At 42.8% G+C, this 19,290-nt stretch overlaps 3 protein-coding genes across 6 annotated transcripts in view; 1 reads left to right on the forward strand and 2 right to left on the reverse strand.

Annotated features, from left to right (window-relative positions):
• Positions 1–1,238: 1,238 nt before the first annotated feature.
• Positions 1,239–10,899, reverse strand: LOC109521056 (uncharacterized). Of its 4 annotated transcripts, XM_019878676.1 has the most exons (8): positions 8,208–8,371; positions 7,999–8,082; positions 4,587–7,213; positions 4,318–4,513; positions 3,694–3,786; positions 3,356–3,602; positions 1,770–1,880; positions 1,239–1,699 (listed from the first exon to the last, which is right to left on the reverse strand). In XM_019878676.1, the coding sequence occupies exons 3-8, from the start codon at positions 6,926–6,928 to the stop codon at positions 1,515–1,517; spliced, it is 3,174 nt and encodes a 1,057-aa protein (XP_019734235.1). In that variant the 5' UTR covers positions 6,929–7,213; positions 7,999–8,082; positions 8,208–8,371; the 3' UTR covers positions 1,239–1,514. The 4 variants fall into 4 exon arrangements, with proteins under 4 accessions (XP_019734235.1, XP_019734236.1, XP_019734234.1 ...); XM_019878677.1 differs by lacking the exons at positions 7,999–8,082; positions 8,208–8,371 and adding an exon at positions 10,652–10,899; XM_019878675.1 differs by lacking the exon at positions 7,999–8,082.
• A 307-nt stretch (positions 10,900–11,206) lies between these two features.
• LOC109521057 (uncharacterized protein C1orf43 homolog) lies at positions 11,207–15,148 on the forward strand. Its single transcript, XM_074895035.1, is given in 7 exon segments — positions 11,207–11,496; positions 11,910–12,011; positions 12,096–12,192; positions 12,542–12,595; positions 12,888–13,054; positions 13,651–13,709; positions 13,793–15,148. Coding segments are annotated over 7 exon segments (768 nt in total). The 5' UTR covers positions 11,207–11,433; the 3' UTR covers positions 14,019–15,148.
• A 288-nt stretch (positions 15,149–15,436) lies between these two features.
• The window catches only part of tuft1a (tuftelin 1a), a 20,805-nt gene continuing 16,951 nt past the window's right edge, over positions 15,437–19,290 (reverse strand). Inside the window, exons 7-12 of the mRNA XM_019878682.1 lie at positions 18,688–18,798; positions 17,326–17,549; positions 16,880–16,985; positions 16,703–16,786; positions 16,422–16,516; positions 15,437–16,080 (exon numbers count right to left, since the gene is read on the reverse strand). Coding sequence (XP_019734241.1) covers positions 16,008–16,080; positions 16,422–16,516; positions 16,703–16,786; positions 16,880–16,985; positions 17,326–17,549; positions 18,688–18,798 — 693 coding nt within the window. The 3' untranslated portion in view covers positions 15,437–16,007. The remainder of the gene's footprint in view (positions 16,081–16,421; positions 16,517–16,702; positions 16,787–16,879; positions 16,986–17,325; positions 17,550–18,687; positions 18,799–19,290) is intronic.

Below are 19,290 nucleotides of genomic sequence, written 5' to 3' on the forward strand. Positions count from 1 at the left end.
ACAATTCAAATTCAATATTCTGCATTCATTCTTTAAGGACTGTTTTCATACACACACACACACACATATATATATATATATTGCCTACTACTGCTGCTTACTACTCATAATAATACAAATAAAAACATAATCCACCCTTCTGGATGCTGCCTATTCCTGAATGTTGTCATTCAGGCCAATAAATAAAAATTTGGCAGAAAGCCCAACATAGTACATAGGGTAAAAGAAAAAAAAATACCATGACTTTTTATTGCATTAATTTAGAAATCTTAAACTGAAATAATGAGAAATACTGCACTGTTACTACTATTCATAATAAATAGAAGAATTAACCAAATGAATAAAGTATAAAAAATGTCAGAAATGTACAAACCTTTCAATAATTTGACAATTTTAACAATTATGATAATGAGTAGTATTGTTCTTAATTCCTACTACTGCTGCTTACTACTCATAATAATATAAATAAAAACATAATACACCCTTCTGGATGCTGCCTATTCCTGAATGTGGTCATTCAGGCCAATAAATAAAAATTTGGCAGAAAGGGCAAAGCTCTCCACAGGGTTTCGTGGAAATTGGTTGTGTTTATTTTGTGTGGAATTGTGCGGACAAACAAACAAAACAAAGTAGGTGGCAGTGAAAATAGACCATTTGACCAGTTCTGTTGAACTCTGAGCTCAAGCTAGAGAGAACAAAACAATACACAGTAAATGTCTAAATCCATCTAATCTGGGTCATGACGAATGAAAGATTTATTCATTTGGTTTTAATTATCTTATTACTGGCGCCGTGACTGTCATGATGGCGAATCTCACTGCACTCTGGACTCTAAAAGAATTGTGCAAGGTCTTGAATCACTGCGTGGAGCATGCTGTTGCTGATACATCTGACAAAAAAACTGAAGCAAAAAGAAAAGCTCCTGATAAAATACCGAGCGAATCAAGAATTTCGCTTATTTTTAATGACCTCATTTTTCCTGAACATTGTGTATTGTTGATTGATCGAGTGATTGTCTTCTCTTATCACATTGTGTGTTGTGTGCAGTGCTTGTTTGCTAACATACTTGGAAAAATTTGAAATGTAACTTTTATTTTTTTTTTTTTTGTGACGTCATGTAGTTCATCTATCTAAGTTACATTATACTGTACTTATTTTATCAAAATGACAATAGTACTAAAGCAAACGACATCATGCGCCACTCTACCGCCATCTGCAGGCTATACAAAGAAAACGCATCCATTTGAGTGAAGCTTTATTAAAAAAAAAAAACAATAAAAACTATAAATGCTGTTAGCATCGGTTCACAGTTTATCCTACAATCCTTCACATACACGTGCCATGTGGCCTTGAGGTAGATGCATGTTAAACACCTTCAAAAATGGAAGTAAATTTCGCACCTTCATAAACAGGTGTGCCTCTTTTGTTCAGGCTTTGAGAAATGTCAGGATTATTGTGGTGGAAATTGGGTTACAAATGGCATTGTCCCAGAACAGTTCATCAAGTAGTCCATATTAGATTTGCTTTTGTAATCCCTTTGGCTCGGAGGTTTTATGGGGCCGATGTATTACCACATCCACGGGTCCGGAGGGAAGTCCTCGGATCAAAGCCCAGGCTTCCAGACGCCTCATCCCCACCATGCTCACGCCTTCGATCTCCATCACCTCGTCACCGGGACTAATCTTGTCCACTGGGCCACCTGTGGAGAAGAAAAGGTCAATGAAATGAACTATATAATATACCTACATTTGAGGTTTTAGTCAAGGTACCTTGGAAGATCTTCTTTATGGTGAGTGGTTTGTCCCCGAGACCGAAGCCTCCCTCCAGACTGAATCCCAGATCTCTACTTTTCTTCTCCAGATGCACACGTATACACTGACCTGACAAAATCAAATAGCTAAATACACAACAGCGATCTTGCTTCAGATTCAAACATGTGCATTGGATACGAAAAGTCTCCAAAAGCCTGTTGAAATTCCCAGTTTTTGTAAAATCATAAATGCTTTCAAACCTTTCAGCACCATTAATGTGACCTACAGCCGGAACAACAGGAAAAATAAAATCTCGCAAACCAAATAAAAATGAACCACCGGCATTCAAGTTGTTAAATGAGAGCCAACACACACCTGCCACCATTTAAAGTGCCTCTGATTAACCCCCAAAATAAGTTGTTTGCTTAGCACAAGCCTTTATGCTAACACTGATTGGTATTTGGAACTGTTCATTAGTCCAGCTGAAGAAAAATAGCTCCAGAGCACACGGAGCTTCACTGTAGGTCTAGTGTTCTTTCGCTGATTAGTGTTAAGACAAAACTGTGCCCAACAGACCTCTAAAAGGAAGTACAACCTTAATGTCATCGAATCAGAACACATTTCCTACATGCGCTTGGCTGATCCAGAAGTGCAAAATGTAGCCAGGCCCAGATGTTTTGCCTTTTAAAGATAAGGGAAGCATGTAAGATCATCTTGCCAGTCAACCCCATAGCCCAGACGTATAAAGAAGAAAGAAGATTGTTGTCACATGTTCTAATCACCCAGTACTTGCCCCAAATTCCTGCGGGATCTTCAGTGTTGCTTTCGGCCGCATGGCGTCCTCCCTGACCAGTTTCCTTCTCATCTCTGCAACAGTTTTGGAGATAGTCCAGTTCTTGGTTAACTGTCACGTCCTGTGTCATATTTTCTACGTGATGATGACCATCTTCACTGTGTTCTATGGTCTTTAATGCCTGGTAAATTATTTCTCCCAATACCTTTGGAGTTTTCACTTATATCACGCCACCAATAAGGCATTCAAAGCGCTTCACGCTGACTTCAAGTTTTGACACAGCATCAGAAGCAACTGGTGCTCCAATATTTTGCTCAAGGACACTTCGACATGGTCACAAAGGATCAAACCCACAACCTCTGGGTTGGGAGACGACCACTTTGTCACCGAGCCATGCCGCCGAGCCATGAGATGCAATGAGACCCCTCTGATGCTGTGGAACCGCTCTGCAGACTGCTGTAAGATGAGACTAGAAAAACGTCAGAAAAAGCATACCAGAACATCTGAACTTTATTTGGGGTTAATCAAAGGCACTTTAAAGGGCAGCAGGTGTGTGCTAAATCCCATTTAACAGGAATTTGAAACATCTCCAGTTATAGGAGCCTGTGCGACCACATTATCGCTTTTGTACATTTTTACTTCCCTACTCAAAAATAGAGATTTTTTTTTTTCTCAACATTAACATTAAATAAAGTGACATCAGTGGTGGAAAAAGTTTGGAAATGATTTATCTTCGTTTCATTTGTATCACAAAACCTGGCATCCAAACAGGGATGTGTAGACTTTATATCCACTGTATAATGAATTTAACCAGTCTCTGAAGTCTGAGTCGGCATTGGTTCCTCAGTCTGACCCTCGTCCCCTTTCGAGATGCTCCTAACGTCGCCCCTTCTCAGTACCACCACTCCCATCTCTCGAGTCTTGGCACGTCTCAAGACCCTCAGAGCTTCCCAGTGAGTGTGGCTCCCCAGGGCAGTGCCGTTGATGGATAAGACCTGGTCGCCTTCTCTGATGGAGCCTTCTTGTGCTGCCACACCGGTGGGAAACACCTTGTGGACCTGTGAAGAACCACATGTCAAAAAAAAAACGTCCAGACACAATCAAGAGACAATATATATATATTTTTTTTATAAAAGGTATTTTACTCACACTGACTGGTTTGTTCTGGTCAACGCCTCCTGCGATACTGAAGCCCAGGCCGACCGCCACCTCTTTGTGGAGGACAACCACATGCACATCATCCTGCGTTAGAAATAGAAGTTTGATCAGCAGTCTTGATAGTGTTAAGAATAAACATTAGATGAGCAATCTTGATTTCTGGTGAATACAAAGTGCCAAGAAACGGGATTGGACTGGTTGTGTGAGCCAAAGTGGTGGACAATCACGGTCAAGTATGGTGACAATTTAGCATCTCATCTTGTACCACGTGACCATTTTATGCAGGAATGCTGGGCCTCCTTTAAGTTTTGCCTGCCCACCTTTGCTGGAGCTCCGGCCGTGCTACCAGGGGCCACGACACTTTGCCAGGTGCCTCTGCAATGAGTTACCCTTCACCTTCCACTCCAGGCATTACAGAATCATCACACAGCTATCTTTCCACGCTAATTGCACTTGGGAAGGAATTTAAATCAGCGTTGTGATTGACAGGGGATCATTTACAGTGGTACCCGTCAGTCAAGCCAGTTGGGAAAGGCTCCCCAGTTGTATGACCCTGGACGGGATGAGTCGTGTCAACAGGCTAGTCGAAATATGAAATGTCTACATTCTGAGCACCTGCAGATTGCTGTCGCCCAGACTCCTGACATCCTCCAGCAGCTTGTCAAGCTCCTCGCTGGGCAGCACAGACACATATGACAGCGCAGACACTTCGGAGCTCAGTGAAGCCGACCTCCTGCCCATCGCCGGGATCTCGTCGATGTCGTTTTCTGACTCTGAGTCAGCTCCAGTGAAGTGACACAATTCCGCCAGGCTGCAGGGGCGAGGGTTGTCGAGTAAGGAAATGATGATGACTGATTTGATTCTTATTTTTTTTCTGTACGTACCTGAGAGAGAAGCTCCTGCGATCTGACAGGCTCATGTTGCTGGTGATGGTAACTGAGGACTCCCCAGAGTCTGAATCAGAGTAAGAATCGTCATCCTTCTCTGTGTCGTCGTCGTCGTCATCATCTTTGTCGAAAGCTTCATCCTGCTTCCAGGCCTTAAAGCCAGCAACCCAAGAATCCAAGTCCAACACGTTTTTCTTCCCTTTCGAATCACTGTCAGTGATATCGGGAAAGAACTTGCTGTGGGAAGAGGCGCAAAGGGGTTGCACGGGGGTTGGAAGTTCTCGTTCGGGGTTTTTGGTTGCTTTTGTGTTTTCAGTCATTGGAAGCTGAGGGCCATTGTTTGGCGGTGGGATAGGAGAGGTTGAGGGTGAGTGGTTCGGAGAGTTAGTTGGAGTCTTGTCATCATCAGTAACTGCTAAAATGATCACGGGAGATTTTGCTTTCTTAATCCCAGACAGCTCGGCATACGGGCGTGGCTCAGGGTCACTTGAGCTCAGCAATATGGATGACTCGGTATTGTTAGTTCTCCGGTCCTTATCCCTTGAGACTATACAAGAGTCTGGTTCGTCTATGTACAAGTGACGAACTTCTTTGAGGGGTGATCCTACTGTATGCTTGAACCTAGAATAGTTACCGACATCTGTGTATTTGTAAACACGATCCATATTTGCCCCTTCCATCTTTGTCAAATCACCCGCGGACCTTTGTCCGATCTCGTCCACAGACAAAGACCTTTGTGGCTGACTTTTCAGTTGACCTACTTTCGCCTCAGCTTGTCTATCCGTCTCCCCCAACCCTCTCAGGCCCATAGACTTGTCACCTAGAATACCGCTTGTTTTCTCTGACTCACTCTTCAAGCCATCATGGGCAGTGTTGAGTCTTGTGGGCACAGAAAAAGCCCTTCGGGCCATCATGTTCTGGCCCTTTGCAAAAGCTTGGGTTTTCTGTGTCAGAGCCTCAAACTGATTGATCTTGTTTCTGACACTGACCGAGGGGGAATACGTATTAGGGTGAACCCTCCACCCTACCCCGTTGATGTTCAGATTGGGCTCAAACACATCTTCATAAACCTTTAATTCAAGCTCTGCTGCGGTCTTTCCCTTATCCAGCATATATTTTTCCCACTGCGTCCCAATTATCCGGTTAGTCTCAGACAGTCCCGAAAAAGATGTCTTCTGTGATAAAGCCTTTGAGCCGGCAGCCCTGTCCGATCTAATCTGACGAGCTCTGGTGTTCCTGCTCCTTGCTCGGTCCAGAGACATTGTCTCAATAGACCCGATAACTGCGCTAACTCCACCATGGTCAGAATACCTCCCATAGATCCGTTCTTCCCATTGTCCCTCTGGTAATCTTGCCCTGGTCCTCGGACATGGTGAAGTAACGGAGCCCCCAGTCTTGGTGTCGAGAAGTGTACTGGTGAAATCTCCTGTCTCTCCGTCACATGAGCTTGGCAAACTGCTGATGACTGAGCGATGGCGCACTTTAGCTCCACCCCTTCCATAACTCCAGTTTCTTTCTAGGGAAGAGAAATCCCTAACTTTGCTGAAGTCCTCAGTTCTAGATGGGCCAAAAAGCTTCTCGATACGCTCCAATATACTCTGGCCTCTTTTAGTCCCAAAAGAACCAGTCTCTATGGTGTCACTGATGACTTCCGGGGCCGACTTTAGTCTTGAAGTCTTTGGATTGTTCTGACTAGTTGAAGAAACACCCGCAGAGTTGTACGTCTGAAACGAAGACGTGGAGCTGGCTCTCAGGCCTTCAGTATCCCTCCCACTCTCTTTGTTTTCGTCACAAAGCAATGCAGCTATGTTGGATCGCCGTGTTTCTCGATCAGGGCTGCTTGCCCCTGACTTCCAGTCGACACTCCTACTTCTACTTGGCAAATTCTGCCTCCATTCTCCTCCAGTCCCATTCCGATTCTCAAATGCAGGGTTAGGGTTTCGACCTCTGTTGATGCCAAAGTCTGTGGGTTTCTTGTCTATTTTCTCATTTTGAGTCCGATTGGAAGAGATTGTGCTACCCGATAAGACCTTGTTTTCATTCCAACCTTTGCAACTCACTGTCCATGCTTGATAGCCTGACATGGCTCTTGCCCTGAAATCTTGACCATCGATTGATCTGGCCCGCTTGCTTGAACAATTGAATCCAGTTTTTGTCTCTCGTTCTTTAACTTCCACATCTCTGGACACCACCGCTGCGGATGAAGCTCGGTCCTTCCTAACACCTGGCCTGCGAGGGAGGCTGCCAGAGAGCGAGTTGGCCGATCTGACAGTTAAGCATGCCAAAGACCTCTGATTGGTATACTCAGTCACTGGAGCATGCAGCAAGAACACATCCATTGTCAGAACATAAACAAAGTTAATGACTACCTGACAAAAGTCAAATCCCGAAAAAGAGAATTGATGACTGGACTGGATTTATTTAGACTTTTCTTTGCAAGCAGCTTGAGCAGCTTGAGTTCATTTTGTTCCACCTACACTATATTCATGCAGGCTGCTATGAATTAAACGTTGTTCATTTCCTATATGCTATGGTCGGCTGTCTGGTTGTAGTCATTTCTATGTCGTTCTGTCCATGGAAGCCTTTAGTTCCCCAGCAGGGCTTGAACTACGAGCTCCTGAAGCCTGCCAAGCATAAAAAATAAAAAAAGAAAGAAAAAAAATGAAAAAAATCGAAATGGAATGTTGCGATATGTGGATATGTGGCAGCTGTGGCTTCTAACAATGGTCAAACTTAAATCACAGAGCGGTTGAGGATAAGGAACACAACTTTGCACAGAATGGCCAATGGGTGGAGAGAGACAAGGAATGCTGAGACAACTCGATTAAATAAAGGCCCAAGATTAGCTTTCAAATCATGCGGGGGGAAAAAAAACAAAACAAAACAACAACAACAAAAAACACCACTTAAATGAGTCCATTCATGCAAGGCTGTACAATGCGCCGTCTTACATGATAACAGCTGTTTACACTAGCAACATGCATTGCTCATACTGTAACTGTCAGCTCAACCTGCACACAAAAACTGGAAAAACTCACTCCGCTGCAATCCAGTGAGGCACAACAATGTCGAAATGGGACACAATCAGTCTGTGTGCAGCGCATATTCTTACACACCTAGAGGTAGTCAACAACTCACCGAAACCTTGGCGGTGGGAAGAAATAATCAGATCAAGTGGATAACGACACATGTATTTATTTACGTACAGTCCATAATGAGCAAAACAGAGATGGACAAGGAAAGCAGTGGCACCAGCTTTGACTGTCGGCAAACCGAGATAGCACTTGAACAAATGGTTTTGGTTAATAATCGTACTTATTCGATAAATACTATTTTTGTAAGAAGTCGTAAATGTATATGCATAAGTCTCCCCGGTGGAGCTTTCAAATGCAAGCGAGTGTCATCTTACAGATACACCTGTTTTGCTTGATCATGAGCCGCCCATCTGGGTAACCTGGGCAACGTGGCTCGCTCTAATTCAAACTCACAGCAACTGACCATGGAAATAAGAGAAAAAGCTCAAATGTACACATCAACTCGGACGACTACATACACACGCACACACACCTGCTCATTCAAATGTGTTCTTCCATCCAGGGATTCAAATATGCGCCTTACCTTCGTCGCAAGTCAACTCCTGTAAGTCGGACGAGGCTTTACAGGGAAGGCGATGATATCAGCTCCTCGTCTATCTTTCTCTCACTCAGTCAGTCTGCCTGTTAGCATTGCACACTGGGATGTCTACAGTGACGCAAACCGGCCACACTGGTCTGTCTTCTTGTCCTCTCTCTCTCTCTCTCTCTCTCTTTCTTTGTTCCTTTCTCTCTCTCTCTCTCTCTCTCTCTCCTCCCACTTCAGTTGTTGTTTTCTCACTCTTTTCCTCATCTCATAGGCTCACATTCCTGGTGTAAGCTTAATGTGTAGCTCTTTAAACAGCCCAGTGAGCACACACAAACACACACACACACACGCACACACATTTTCATCCATCTCCAAGCATGCTGGGTGTGACATCATGGGAAACACGCCTCAGCTCGCTTGATTGCGCCAATCTCACCATGAATTAAGACTCATTCAATTTCTACGTACCTCAGGCTAACCAGAGTCCGATCGTGCAGGCTGGCGGGGATCCAAATACATAATGACAGAGGTACTTTAATTGGGAACAGACAACACAATGGGCTCAAGTAGACAGCAGAAATACCAGCTGGGATAACTGCATGTAAAAGTACACTTCTCGGTTGACGTGCACAACAAAGCATGAGCACGTATGCCTATACATTCTGTAATGTTAGCTTGACGGGGAAATTATCAGATGCAGGTTGTGTAATAAGGAGCATTGTTGTGAGGGCTAAGCCTTTTATAGGCCTATTCAGCACTTTTGCATACCACTAAATGGCATCTCTGGTGACAATAGTCATTATAGTGACAGAATAGGAATTTCCGTGATAGACAATTGGTAAAACCGACAATCAATTCCTCCATTAATTCTTCTTTTGAAACGTTAGCAGGATAATCTCTTTAAACTCCTGTTTCAATGCCACTGACATATTACGGAGTTGCCAAAGAGCGGTGTGTGTGGATGTCGCTCAACTTCCCTTAACCGATGACACGTTGTTGTTGTTGTGTCAAGTAATTTTAATGCGTTTGATGATCATTTGTCTTCTATCACCAAGAAGCACGCAAAGTCGAGTGCACTTTCACTTCAACCATATATTTTTTTAAAATGTATAAACCGGAAGGTTATTTTGGACATTTCCGACCTCCTACTTGGAAACCTGCAATGGAAGTTTCTACCAGTGGAGTTGGCGAAAATCAATGTGCCGTGACTTCACCGCGATAAAGAAATAGGACATCGACAATGGTAATAAAATAGAATCTAAAAATATATATTCATCTGCATTTATTGGTTTTATGAAATATAACCACAAATCGGTGCTGTAAAGTTGCTCCAGTCGCACTGCATGAAGTCATTTGAACAAATCTATGCCAAAAAAGCGTAGGAGGCTGCCAAACTAAATCATGAGGTTGTTGTCAGCGTGTGACATGTTTGTCGAAGTCGTCAGCGGGTTTTTAAGTTTATTTTTAACGAGAAAACTTTGAGGTCAGAACTGGATTTTTTTTCCCCCACTTCCCAGTAATTTGGAATGGAGCGATAGTTATATTTAACGCTCACGTCACTGAGCGCTTGTAGCTGTCCATCGCTCCTCTGTTGACAGCGCCACTCATGACTGATCATGTGGATCCTTTGAACTAAGTTTAAGTGTCATTTTTGTGACACAAATGAGTGTTAGAATGTAGACGTCAAAGACATGGCACCAGGTATACTGTCTTTCCAACTTGAACATTGGTGCCAGTCAAAAATGCTTGGTTGAGGTTTTGGGTTGAGTTTGGTTGAGGCTTTGGGACCACATGGTGGTCATTTCAGTTTCTACTAGAAGCTTCTAATGGTACGGTGGCTAGAAAGGCTTATAGAGGATGTTGACGTTTTTTTTTTTTTTTTTTTGGTTACATGTAAATCTTAAACTGGGCGAGTGAGCTTGTTCTTACGGCAGCAATGTATCTCAAATTTGTACCGAAATTAGAACGCGCCATCGTCACTAACCTTATGCGAACACAGAAATGAGGCCATAGTTACAGTAAATGTTTTGAATGAAACACGCATTTAGGCAATAAACTGCACACCGTTCGTAACGTCGTAGCATAACACCGTGCCAAGTCACGAATGCCAAAGTGACCTGAGGCCAGCAATTATGACCGAGTCAGAATTTCAAGGATCCAACCTGAATTTGGTGTCACATTCTGCGATAGGTGTAGGCATCATATTATTGATTACAGCCAGGTCACTGTTTTATGATGTAGTTCCGTTCCTACGGCGGCTACGTATGCAAGTCAAAATGGCCGTATGACTACGGTGATGCAGGAGTAAAGTCATAGTTACGGTAAATATGTGTAGAAAAAAAAAACACTGATGGGAAATATTTCCCGATACAATGAATCCTCCAACTCAATTAAATGAAAACATAAATATGTCGAGACATGAGAAATGCAGTTCCACTTACGCTGTTTCTTGGACGGTCGACATATTATTCTTTGCATGGGCAGCCTGGCACAGACAGACTGGTTTTCATGTCACCTTTGTAGAGAGACTGACGAGTGTCAAAAGTCAGGCAGCATTGATCTCATTGCAGGCCATGTCCCAAGACCCTGAAATCAATCAATGGCCAAGAGGCATTTGATGTCTTATACAAAAAGTCTGTCAGTTTGACTGCAACACTGACACCCACCCTTGTTCTTGACACAAGAAAGCACTCAGTGTCCCCAAGTGATGGATTTTCGATGGCCTTCCACGGATGAGCACACAATAGAAGAAAAGCGCCATTGTTGTATGGGGAAATGGTTGACAGGTATAACACTTGGACCTGCCTTACAGTAAAGGGTTTGGTAAAACACAAATACAATGGGGTGATATGGGCATGTATAATAGCACTTTATTGTTTTAAATTGTGTTGTTCATGGCGCTGTTGTTCTAATTTCTTGCGTTAAGTTACGTTAAATTCCCAACCAGCTGGAAAGAAGCCGTCACTAAACATCAGACGTCACGTGACCAACCCGGTAGTCAACAAACTCGACGGCGACATGTAACTTCAAAAGCAGCGTTTACATTTCTCCGAGCCATAACTTTTTAAAAGTGCATTTTAAAGTGTCGTTTTGCTGCACGGTAGCGACGTACTCCGCGCTCGAAAGACGACTCGTAAGCAGACGCGTACGCACCCTTGCAACTGTTGTCGCGCTTGTTTTTTTTGTTTTTTTGGGGGAGTGAAAGTAAAAGTCGAAGTGTAAAATGCGAAGAGATTCTCCTCTGTCGAGCGTCAACGTCGTGCTCGTCATGGCCTTTGGTAGTCTGGTAAGTCAGGCTCAGTACAACGACATTTATTCAGCCCTTGCTTAAGAATAGCTGAGTCATGATTGTCCAGTAACAGTCTCCACAGCTGCTAATGTCACTTCTTGGTATGACACACCAGAACTTGTTTCCTGTATTTCCATTTTCCAGGACTAAAAATACAAAACAACACTCATTATTGTAACTGTGAATGTTGTAATCATCAGAATCTAGTGGTGGCATGTTTCTGTTGCGGCAGTTGATGGGTGCAATATTAAGCCTTCCTGGATGAAGCCATTGTTTTATTCTTGTTTTTTTTCTTTTCTTTTAGGTCTTTGTATTGCTGTTCATTTTTGATTGCGGCAATTGATGGGTGCAATATTAAGCCTTCCATGGATGAAGCCATTGTTTTATTCTTGTTTTTTTTTTTCTTTTAGGTCTTTGTATTGCTGTTCATTTTTGTAAAAAGGCAAATTGTGCGACTGGCCATGAAATCTCGGCGGGGACCCCACGTTCCCATTGGTCACAATGCTCCAAAGGTAACATGCCCTTCCGAAGTACAATAAGACAAAGTGACCGTCTTGGTACTGCTTCTACATTGTGTTTTTGGTTTTTTGTTTAAGGAGCTAAGGCAAGAAATCGAAGCCAAACTGTGCCAAGTTCAGAAAATCCACTTTGAGCCTCGTCTGCTGTCTCCAGAGGATGAGCGGCTAAAATCTGGTTTGTTCATCACGTACTACACATTCAGGCTGGATTTACACTATGTGATAAACATGCTACATTAGAAATGTACCAAGTTTCAAATATCCTTTTTTTTTTTTTTTTAGACTTTAGATTAGACTTTGGGTGTCTGCATGTTCGACATTTGGTATGTGTGTTACTTGCAGTATGCATGGAAATAGACACTGGACGAAAATCAGATTTTGACCATTAAAATTGTAATTTTGCTTTTAGGTTGCATTATCAATCCAGTCTTACACACACATATCTCTATTCTTTGAAATAAGTGTGTGTGTGCGTGTGTGTGTGTGTGTGTGTGTGTGTGTGTGTGTGTGTGTGTGTGTTGCAGCTACCTGTGAGTACCAGTACAGGATGAGAGCATTGGACGCCATCAGACACACAGGTCACTAAATAGTTTTTTTCCAAACAACCAGTTCTGGGTGTTTGGGTGCCCAAAGACAGCTGGGATAGGCTCCAAAGCACACCCGTAACCCTTGTGAGGATAAGCGGATTAGTGAAAAAAAATTCTAAAATGAATATGTGAACCCGCAATGGCTGTGTAAACAAGGCTCTGCTTCCTCATGTTTTTCTGAAAAGGATAGACAAGTACTGTAAAGAAAACAAAAATGTCCTGGCAGATGACTATTTGAATTAGTTTAAATGGATGGCAAACCTTTTTTTTTTTTTCTGTCCAGATTTCCCTTTTTGACAGCTGGGCGGATCCTCCACTGCTGTGACGGGAAAACGATTCAGAACTTGGCTTCTGCAACTAAAAAATTCACACTGCCTCTTCCGGGACGGCCAGAAGGGTCTGATTGACACGGTGCTGGATGGCTACAATAGAGCACGCAATGGGGACAAGGTCAGACTCTTTGTCTCTCTCCTAATATGCATGAAGTGAAGCACCCGTCTCCGATCACTGGGGTTACGTTCCAAACCACCCCCGCAATGAGTGAAGTGAACTCCGCGATATAGAAATAAACAGAAATGGCAATTTGAATATTCCCTAGGCATATTTTTATAGCTTTTATGTCACTTACTTGAAGTACACTCAAAACTTCAAAAACATTTCATATATTGAGAGAGAGCAAAAAGAGCAACTGTGTTAAACAATCGTGTGCTGCCACCTAGTGGCCAAAAGTAGAATCAGCACAACATCAAGGACAAAACTGGATGACAGCTCGACAAAAAAAGTTCCGCAAAATAGCAGCGCTTCTTACTTTAGAACGAGCAATGGGGCAGCAGGATTCATCGTACTCACACAATGAACCTAAACATCTCAACTTACTTTTAAAACATAACAAGTGCGTACTAATTTCTTCTCTTAAAATGTGTATCCTGCTTTGAGTTACATCGGAAAACGCAGGCACACCCAACAGACAAAACATTTTGCCAGCTTGTTCACTCATTCAGCATTCTAGCAGTCGTTTTAATATACCACATGAACAATGTCCTCAGGCTTTTGGTGAAGCAGAACTCAGTAAATACCAGGAGGCTCTCACTGAACTGGCCAGTGTGTGAGTAAACACCGACGCTAATCCGACCGCGGAATTTTAATTATGAGCCCTGAGCGATCGCTTTCTCCCACTTGTGGTTTCAGTGTCAAGAACCAGAGCAGAAGCGGTAGCAATAGCAGCAGCACGGCAAGCCAGCGCCACCAGATTGCCGCGAAGGATTTGACCCCACCCGCTGAGCCCGTAAGCTCCTCCCCATCGTCGCGGGCCCACCTCACGTCGGCGGCACAGCAGCGCATCAAGAGGACCAGGAATTTGCTGGAGCTCAAGAACTTTAAGGACAAGTACAACACACTCGACAGCACATTGTAAGAATGAATGGAAGCAAAGGTTGGCGCCACCTAGAGGCTTTTTTTTGTTACAACAGCTGTCCGTTTTCTGTAGCAGGTTTCTCAAACTTTTTTGGTTCAGGGACTCGTTTCAGGGGAAAGCTTTTTCCTTTGTCATCCTGACGTTGATTAAATGTAACTAAAATGTGCCCTTAAATGCCAAAAGAATTCATATTTTTCAAGAGAAAAAAAAAAGTCATTACGTTCCATTCATAACTTTGGTGTCGAAAACCAATTCAAAATTGTATTTTTTTTCAAGAAAAATGAGGTGTGATCTTTCGAAGGAGTCTTTTATGTTTGCAAATAGGGCAGCAACTAACTTTAATAACAATAATTAATTCGGTTTAAACAATCGGTTTAAACATTAATAAAATACTCTGTACTTTGGCTGTTTTGGCACGAACAACTTTATTTTCGTAGCATGATGATGTTAATCGTGCCCTTTTCCCCCTGGATAATATCAAACTGTATCCCCAAAATATCAAAAAAAAAATTCGGGGGTGGGGGGGTTGGACACCTTAATTTTCACAAGTTTACAACTTAAACCAGGTACGGTTTTTTTTTTCCTCTTTTGCTTTAATTGGCCCTAATCCTCCTCCATATAATTCCTCCCTCTCACTCGCAGCTTTTGCTTGATACTTGCAAGCATCAGGTCTATGTGATGTACTCATGGAGTTGACTTGACCAAAACTGAAGCCATGATGGTATGCGGGAATGATAAGACAATCAGTATTTATTGCACCTATGTAAAAAAACAAACAAAAAAAATAAACACTTTTCCTATATGACCACTATAATGACAGCATAAGAGCTAATCACATTTAGTGAAACGCATGCACTTATTTTTCCATTTCTGTATTTTATTTTTTAAAGCCTTAACATGATTTACTGAATCCATATGGTGATTTTTGATGATATTTTCATGACATGATTTCAATGCAATTGTATTTATTTGCAGTGCATGAATTCTTTCTGAATGTAATGCGATTTTTGGGCATCTGTTATTGAGATTGATCCCAGAAAGCTACTGGAACGTCTGAATGCTAAGATTGTAATTTCTCTGTAATTTTCTAAATGAAACTGTGAACTCAATAGTTTTTGTGGTCGAACTTTTCTTCTATCAGTTATTGCCTGTAGTGTGCAGAAGGGCCAGCAGAGGGCGCCTACAAGCTTTATATGTGACATGGACGTCTCTTTTTTTTTTTTTTTTTTTTTAAATCACTAACATTGATATAAAAAACTTTTAGTACTGTATTTGCAAGAGCTATCTCTATAATTATTTATCCGTAGGTTATTGTGACGAGAGCATTCCACAAATATTTTATTAGGCCACCCAAATAACTATTTTAAACTGTTTAAAAAAAAAAAAAGTTCTGGAAAACCAAACAGCAAGACCTTTAATTAGTTGAAAGCTTTTAATAATATAAATAAATACAAAGTAGACAGCTTTTAGTAAATTAAAAATTGAAAGAACATTCATGAGAACACATTTACATCATGACAGCAAACTGAAATGCTTTAAAGGTGAAAAAAAAGACACTTCTATGATGCAGTTTTGTCAGCTTCGGTTTCTGCACGGTTTCATTAAGTGCTCACGTTAAAACTATGTTATTCTAAATTCCGACAACAGTATAAAATATCCTTTATCGTCAAGCTTCATACTCCACAAGTAGACAGAAGATTGCAGCGACTGTAACATTAACGCTACACATGATTGTTATTTAAACAAACTTAATCGCCTACTTAAAAGCCTGCAGCACTTTGCACACGTGTATTACGGAACATGTGTTAAACATTTAAAAAGTACTGTACAGGACAGAGAGTGCAGTGCGTCCTTCATGAGGGCAAATAGTAGTGAAAGCTCGGCTCGGATCTTGCCAAGTGAACGCAAGGTGGTCCGTCGGAGCTGCTGTTTGGTTTCAGTCCACAAAAAAAAAACAAAAAAAAACACGTTTGGTGCTTCTCAAGAGACTCAAGACTTGATCTCAATGACCTTTATGAACGGAAGCGGCTTGTTGGAGGAGGTGGACAGCTTGAATGGTTTGCTGCCAAGGCAAGAACAGGACGAAGATACATTTTAAAAAGTGTACCGAGGTGAGAGCCAATACTTTTTTTAAAAATTAATTGTGTATGTCATTTAATAATTGGTTGTTTGATTTTTTTTTTTTTTTTGTAAAACCAATTGCGGAGTTGACAATATATTGACTGACATGTTGAAACAATACAGAATTGTTTTTTTTTTTTTTAAGTAAAAAAAAAGACTACTATGGTAAATAAGAGTGCTGGTTAACTTTTTTTTTTTTTTTAACACTCGCATGGCATTTAAGAATTTTGAAAATATTTTCTCGAGTTACAAATAGATTTGATGTGACAAAATGGCTGTTACCTGTATACAATCTTTGGGTTCTGGTCCGATGAAAGGTAAGAACTGCTCTTCTGTCCTCCCAGGAAGTGGTCCATCTGATCGCGCATCTCTCGGTTCTGCACCCAGACGAGGTCAAATAACGAGATAAGTTAAAGCCAGCTTCCTCAAAACGGACAATAGTTCCATTTTGTCTTTGGCATATCGCCTCACTTGGCAGAAAGTCGAATTGAGCTTCATCAGCTCACATTTATCACATTTTTGCTTCTTTTGTTCTCTGAGCAGAAGAATAAAGGCCTTCTTACCTCAGCTTCCAGCAAAGCCACTTTCTCCTCCAGCTCTTTGATGACGCGATCGCGCTCCTGGATCACCATGCGAGAATTCTGAAGCTGAAAGCGAGCAAACGAGGGGATCAAACCCTGTCGCGAATACGAACGATGTCTTCCTCCCCTCCGGGTGTTGCGACGTGCGTCTCGTCCCACCTGTTCAATCATGTGTCTGACTTTCCTCTGCTGGCATTTCAGCATGTCGTCCAGATGGTGGATCTTCTCCTTGAGAATGGCAACCTCCTTCTCCAACTGCTCTGCCCTGAACACCGCCACACACGAAACTGAAGGTGAGTGAGGCGGCACAGGTGATTTTTGCTCTTACTGCAAATTTACTTTCTACAGTTACAGCACAAGTTACCTTTGCATCAAATTTACCTCCGTACCCACCCCCAAAAGTTCCTGGACCCCTTCAAAGTACTAATCTCGAAGCAGGGTCTTCTTTCCACCCCAACAAATGACCCTTGAACCACCCCAGAATATGTTCCCAACACCCAAAGACTAATAGTCGTCCAAAAGTCCCAATTTCATATGTTCTAAGATTCCAGAGAGGCCACGAGACCGTTCGTGCAAGTGCCCCGGGCCCCCAAAAAATTTCCAACCTCTGGTCTCCTTTGGGGCCCTCCTCTCGGAAGCGCCGTAGCTCGAGGAGTTCCTCCTCCCGCTCGCGAATGGTCTCCCTCAAGGCGGCGCTCTCCTTCTCCATGCCGCCCAGTAACCTCTGGAGCTCGTCGATGCGCTGGTCCTTCTTCTCGGCGTCTTCCTTCGTGCTCTTCAACTTGTCTTCCTGCTCGCTCAGACGCTCCTTCAGCACGGTGCCTTCAGCCTGAACGGGATGTTCCGCAGTGGGATTTTAGCCTCATGGAAAATGGCACATGATTCAATTTGGTGTCGTGAGGTTGGTTTACATGACGGTATCGGCCAGCTATTTGCGGAGAATAATGACCGAGCGCTGCCCCGAAGAGTGAGGCGACCGACACTAAAAATAACAAAAAAAAAGTTCACAATTTCCGACACTGTAACAACTCCTTAGTTTAAACTGTAAACTTCCTGAGCTTAATATTATTTCAAATTCACCGCGAAGACTCTCCGTTTGCTTCCTAGCAACCCAGGCTAAACTTAACTCCTCCTCAACATAACCAAAGGTACCTTCCACACAGAAAAAATTGCAAATACCGTCATTTCCGGACTATAAGCCGCGACTTTTGTCACACGCTTTCAACTCTGCGGCTTATTTCATAAAGAGATTTCTAACGGCAGCCTGTGTACCGTCTTTCTTTGTAAATATCTCATGTTACAATGTGGGCACCTGCGGCTTATAGACAGGTGCGGCTTATGTATGTACAAAATGTTTTTTTAACATGATAAACTAGTGGGTGAGGCTTATAATCAGGTGCGCTCTGCACCGGAAATTACAGTCGTTGAATTCTTGAGTCGGGTTATTGTTGCATTTTTGTGATGAACAAACATTTGAACCCTTTCATGCACCCTGTAACCTGATAACATGATAAACTGTTCACTGCAGTAACCGCTGTCCCTGAAAGGGTTAAACCCAAATGTACAGTGACAAACAGTATTCAAGAATTTTCTTTCGGGTAAGGCCAAACGGGACAATGCATTCCCGCATGTTTGTGTCGTTTTTCACAATCAGTGATTCCCAACTATTGTTGCCCCATGTTGACTGTCATGAGAGATCAACAAGTGTTCCACTTTATTGGTCAGAAAACGATGATGTATCGCTTGTAATCCATTCCAATCCTTCCACTAAGCGGGCGTTGTGTTCAACTAAAAAGGCCCTTCACACTGAGTAAATATATGACTGACTAGTATTACTGCGACCTACTGAGGAATTTTGACCGTCCATGTACATATACTCATCCATATGTCTGTCTTATACTGTCTTGCCTCAATAAAGGTCGGGAAACTGTGCACGACATGGTTGGTCTGTATATGTGCCAAGTCACCTGCAGTCTTTCCTTCTCCTCCTGATGCTTTTTCTCAGCGTCTTGGAGCTGAGCGTACAGACGCTTGCTCACTTCTCTCAGCTTGGCCCTCTCCGCCTCGTCGTCCGCCTCCTGATCAACAGACAATGACAGACATGAATGCTTTTGCAATGATGTCATGTGAAATCCCGCCCCCCGAGAGGAGGGGGGCGGGGGGGGGGGGGGGGGGCGGGTGTCCGGAGATCCTTTTACTACTTACTGGAGAACAGAACAAAAGAAAACTCACCTGCTCGACACTTTTGGTTTCGCCTTTCTGGCTCGAAGAGGTCATTTTCTTGAAGGGAGATGAGACCTTCCAACCGTTGGTGTGAATCTGGACACAGAAAGAATGACGGTTAAGCGCTACTCTGCATTAACTGTACAATACTGTACATATTGAATTGAAATCAAACCAGCGCCATCTGGTGGGCCGGCGCTGCCTAGTCTTCAGGCAATATCGCACCTGTTTGGAATGCAAACAGGTTGTGTGAAACCTTGCGTCTTGTTTGTTTTGGTGTGTAAACGAGAGCGGGCGCCGTGACATAACATTTCAAACAGGAAGCAAAAACGCCACCACGGGCAGAG

This window comes from Hippocampus comes, unplaced genomic scaffold (genome assembly GCF_001891065.2).
Source record: "Hippocampus comes isolate QL1 unplaced genomic scaffold, H_comes_QL1_v1.1 scaffold315, whole genome shotgun sequence".
Classification (NCBI taxonomy): domain Eukaryota; kingdom Metazoa; phylum Chordata; class Actinopteri; order Syngnathiformes; family Syngnathidae; genus Hippocampus; species Hippocampus comes.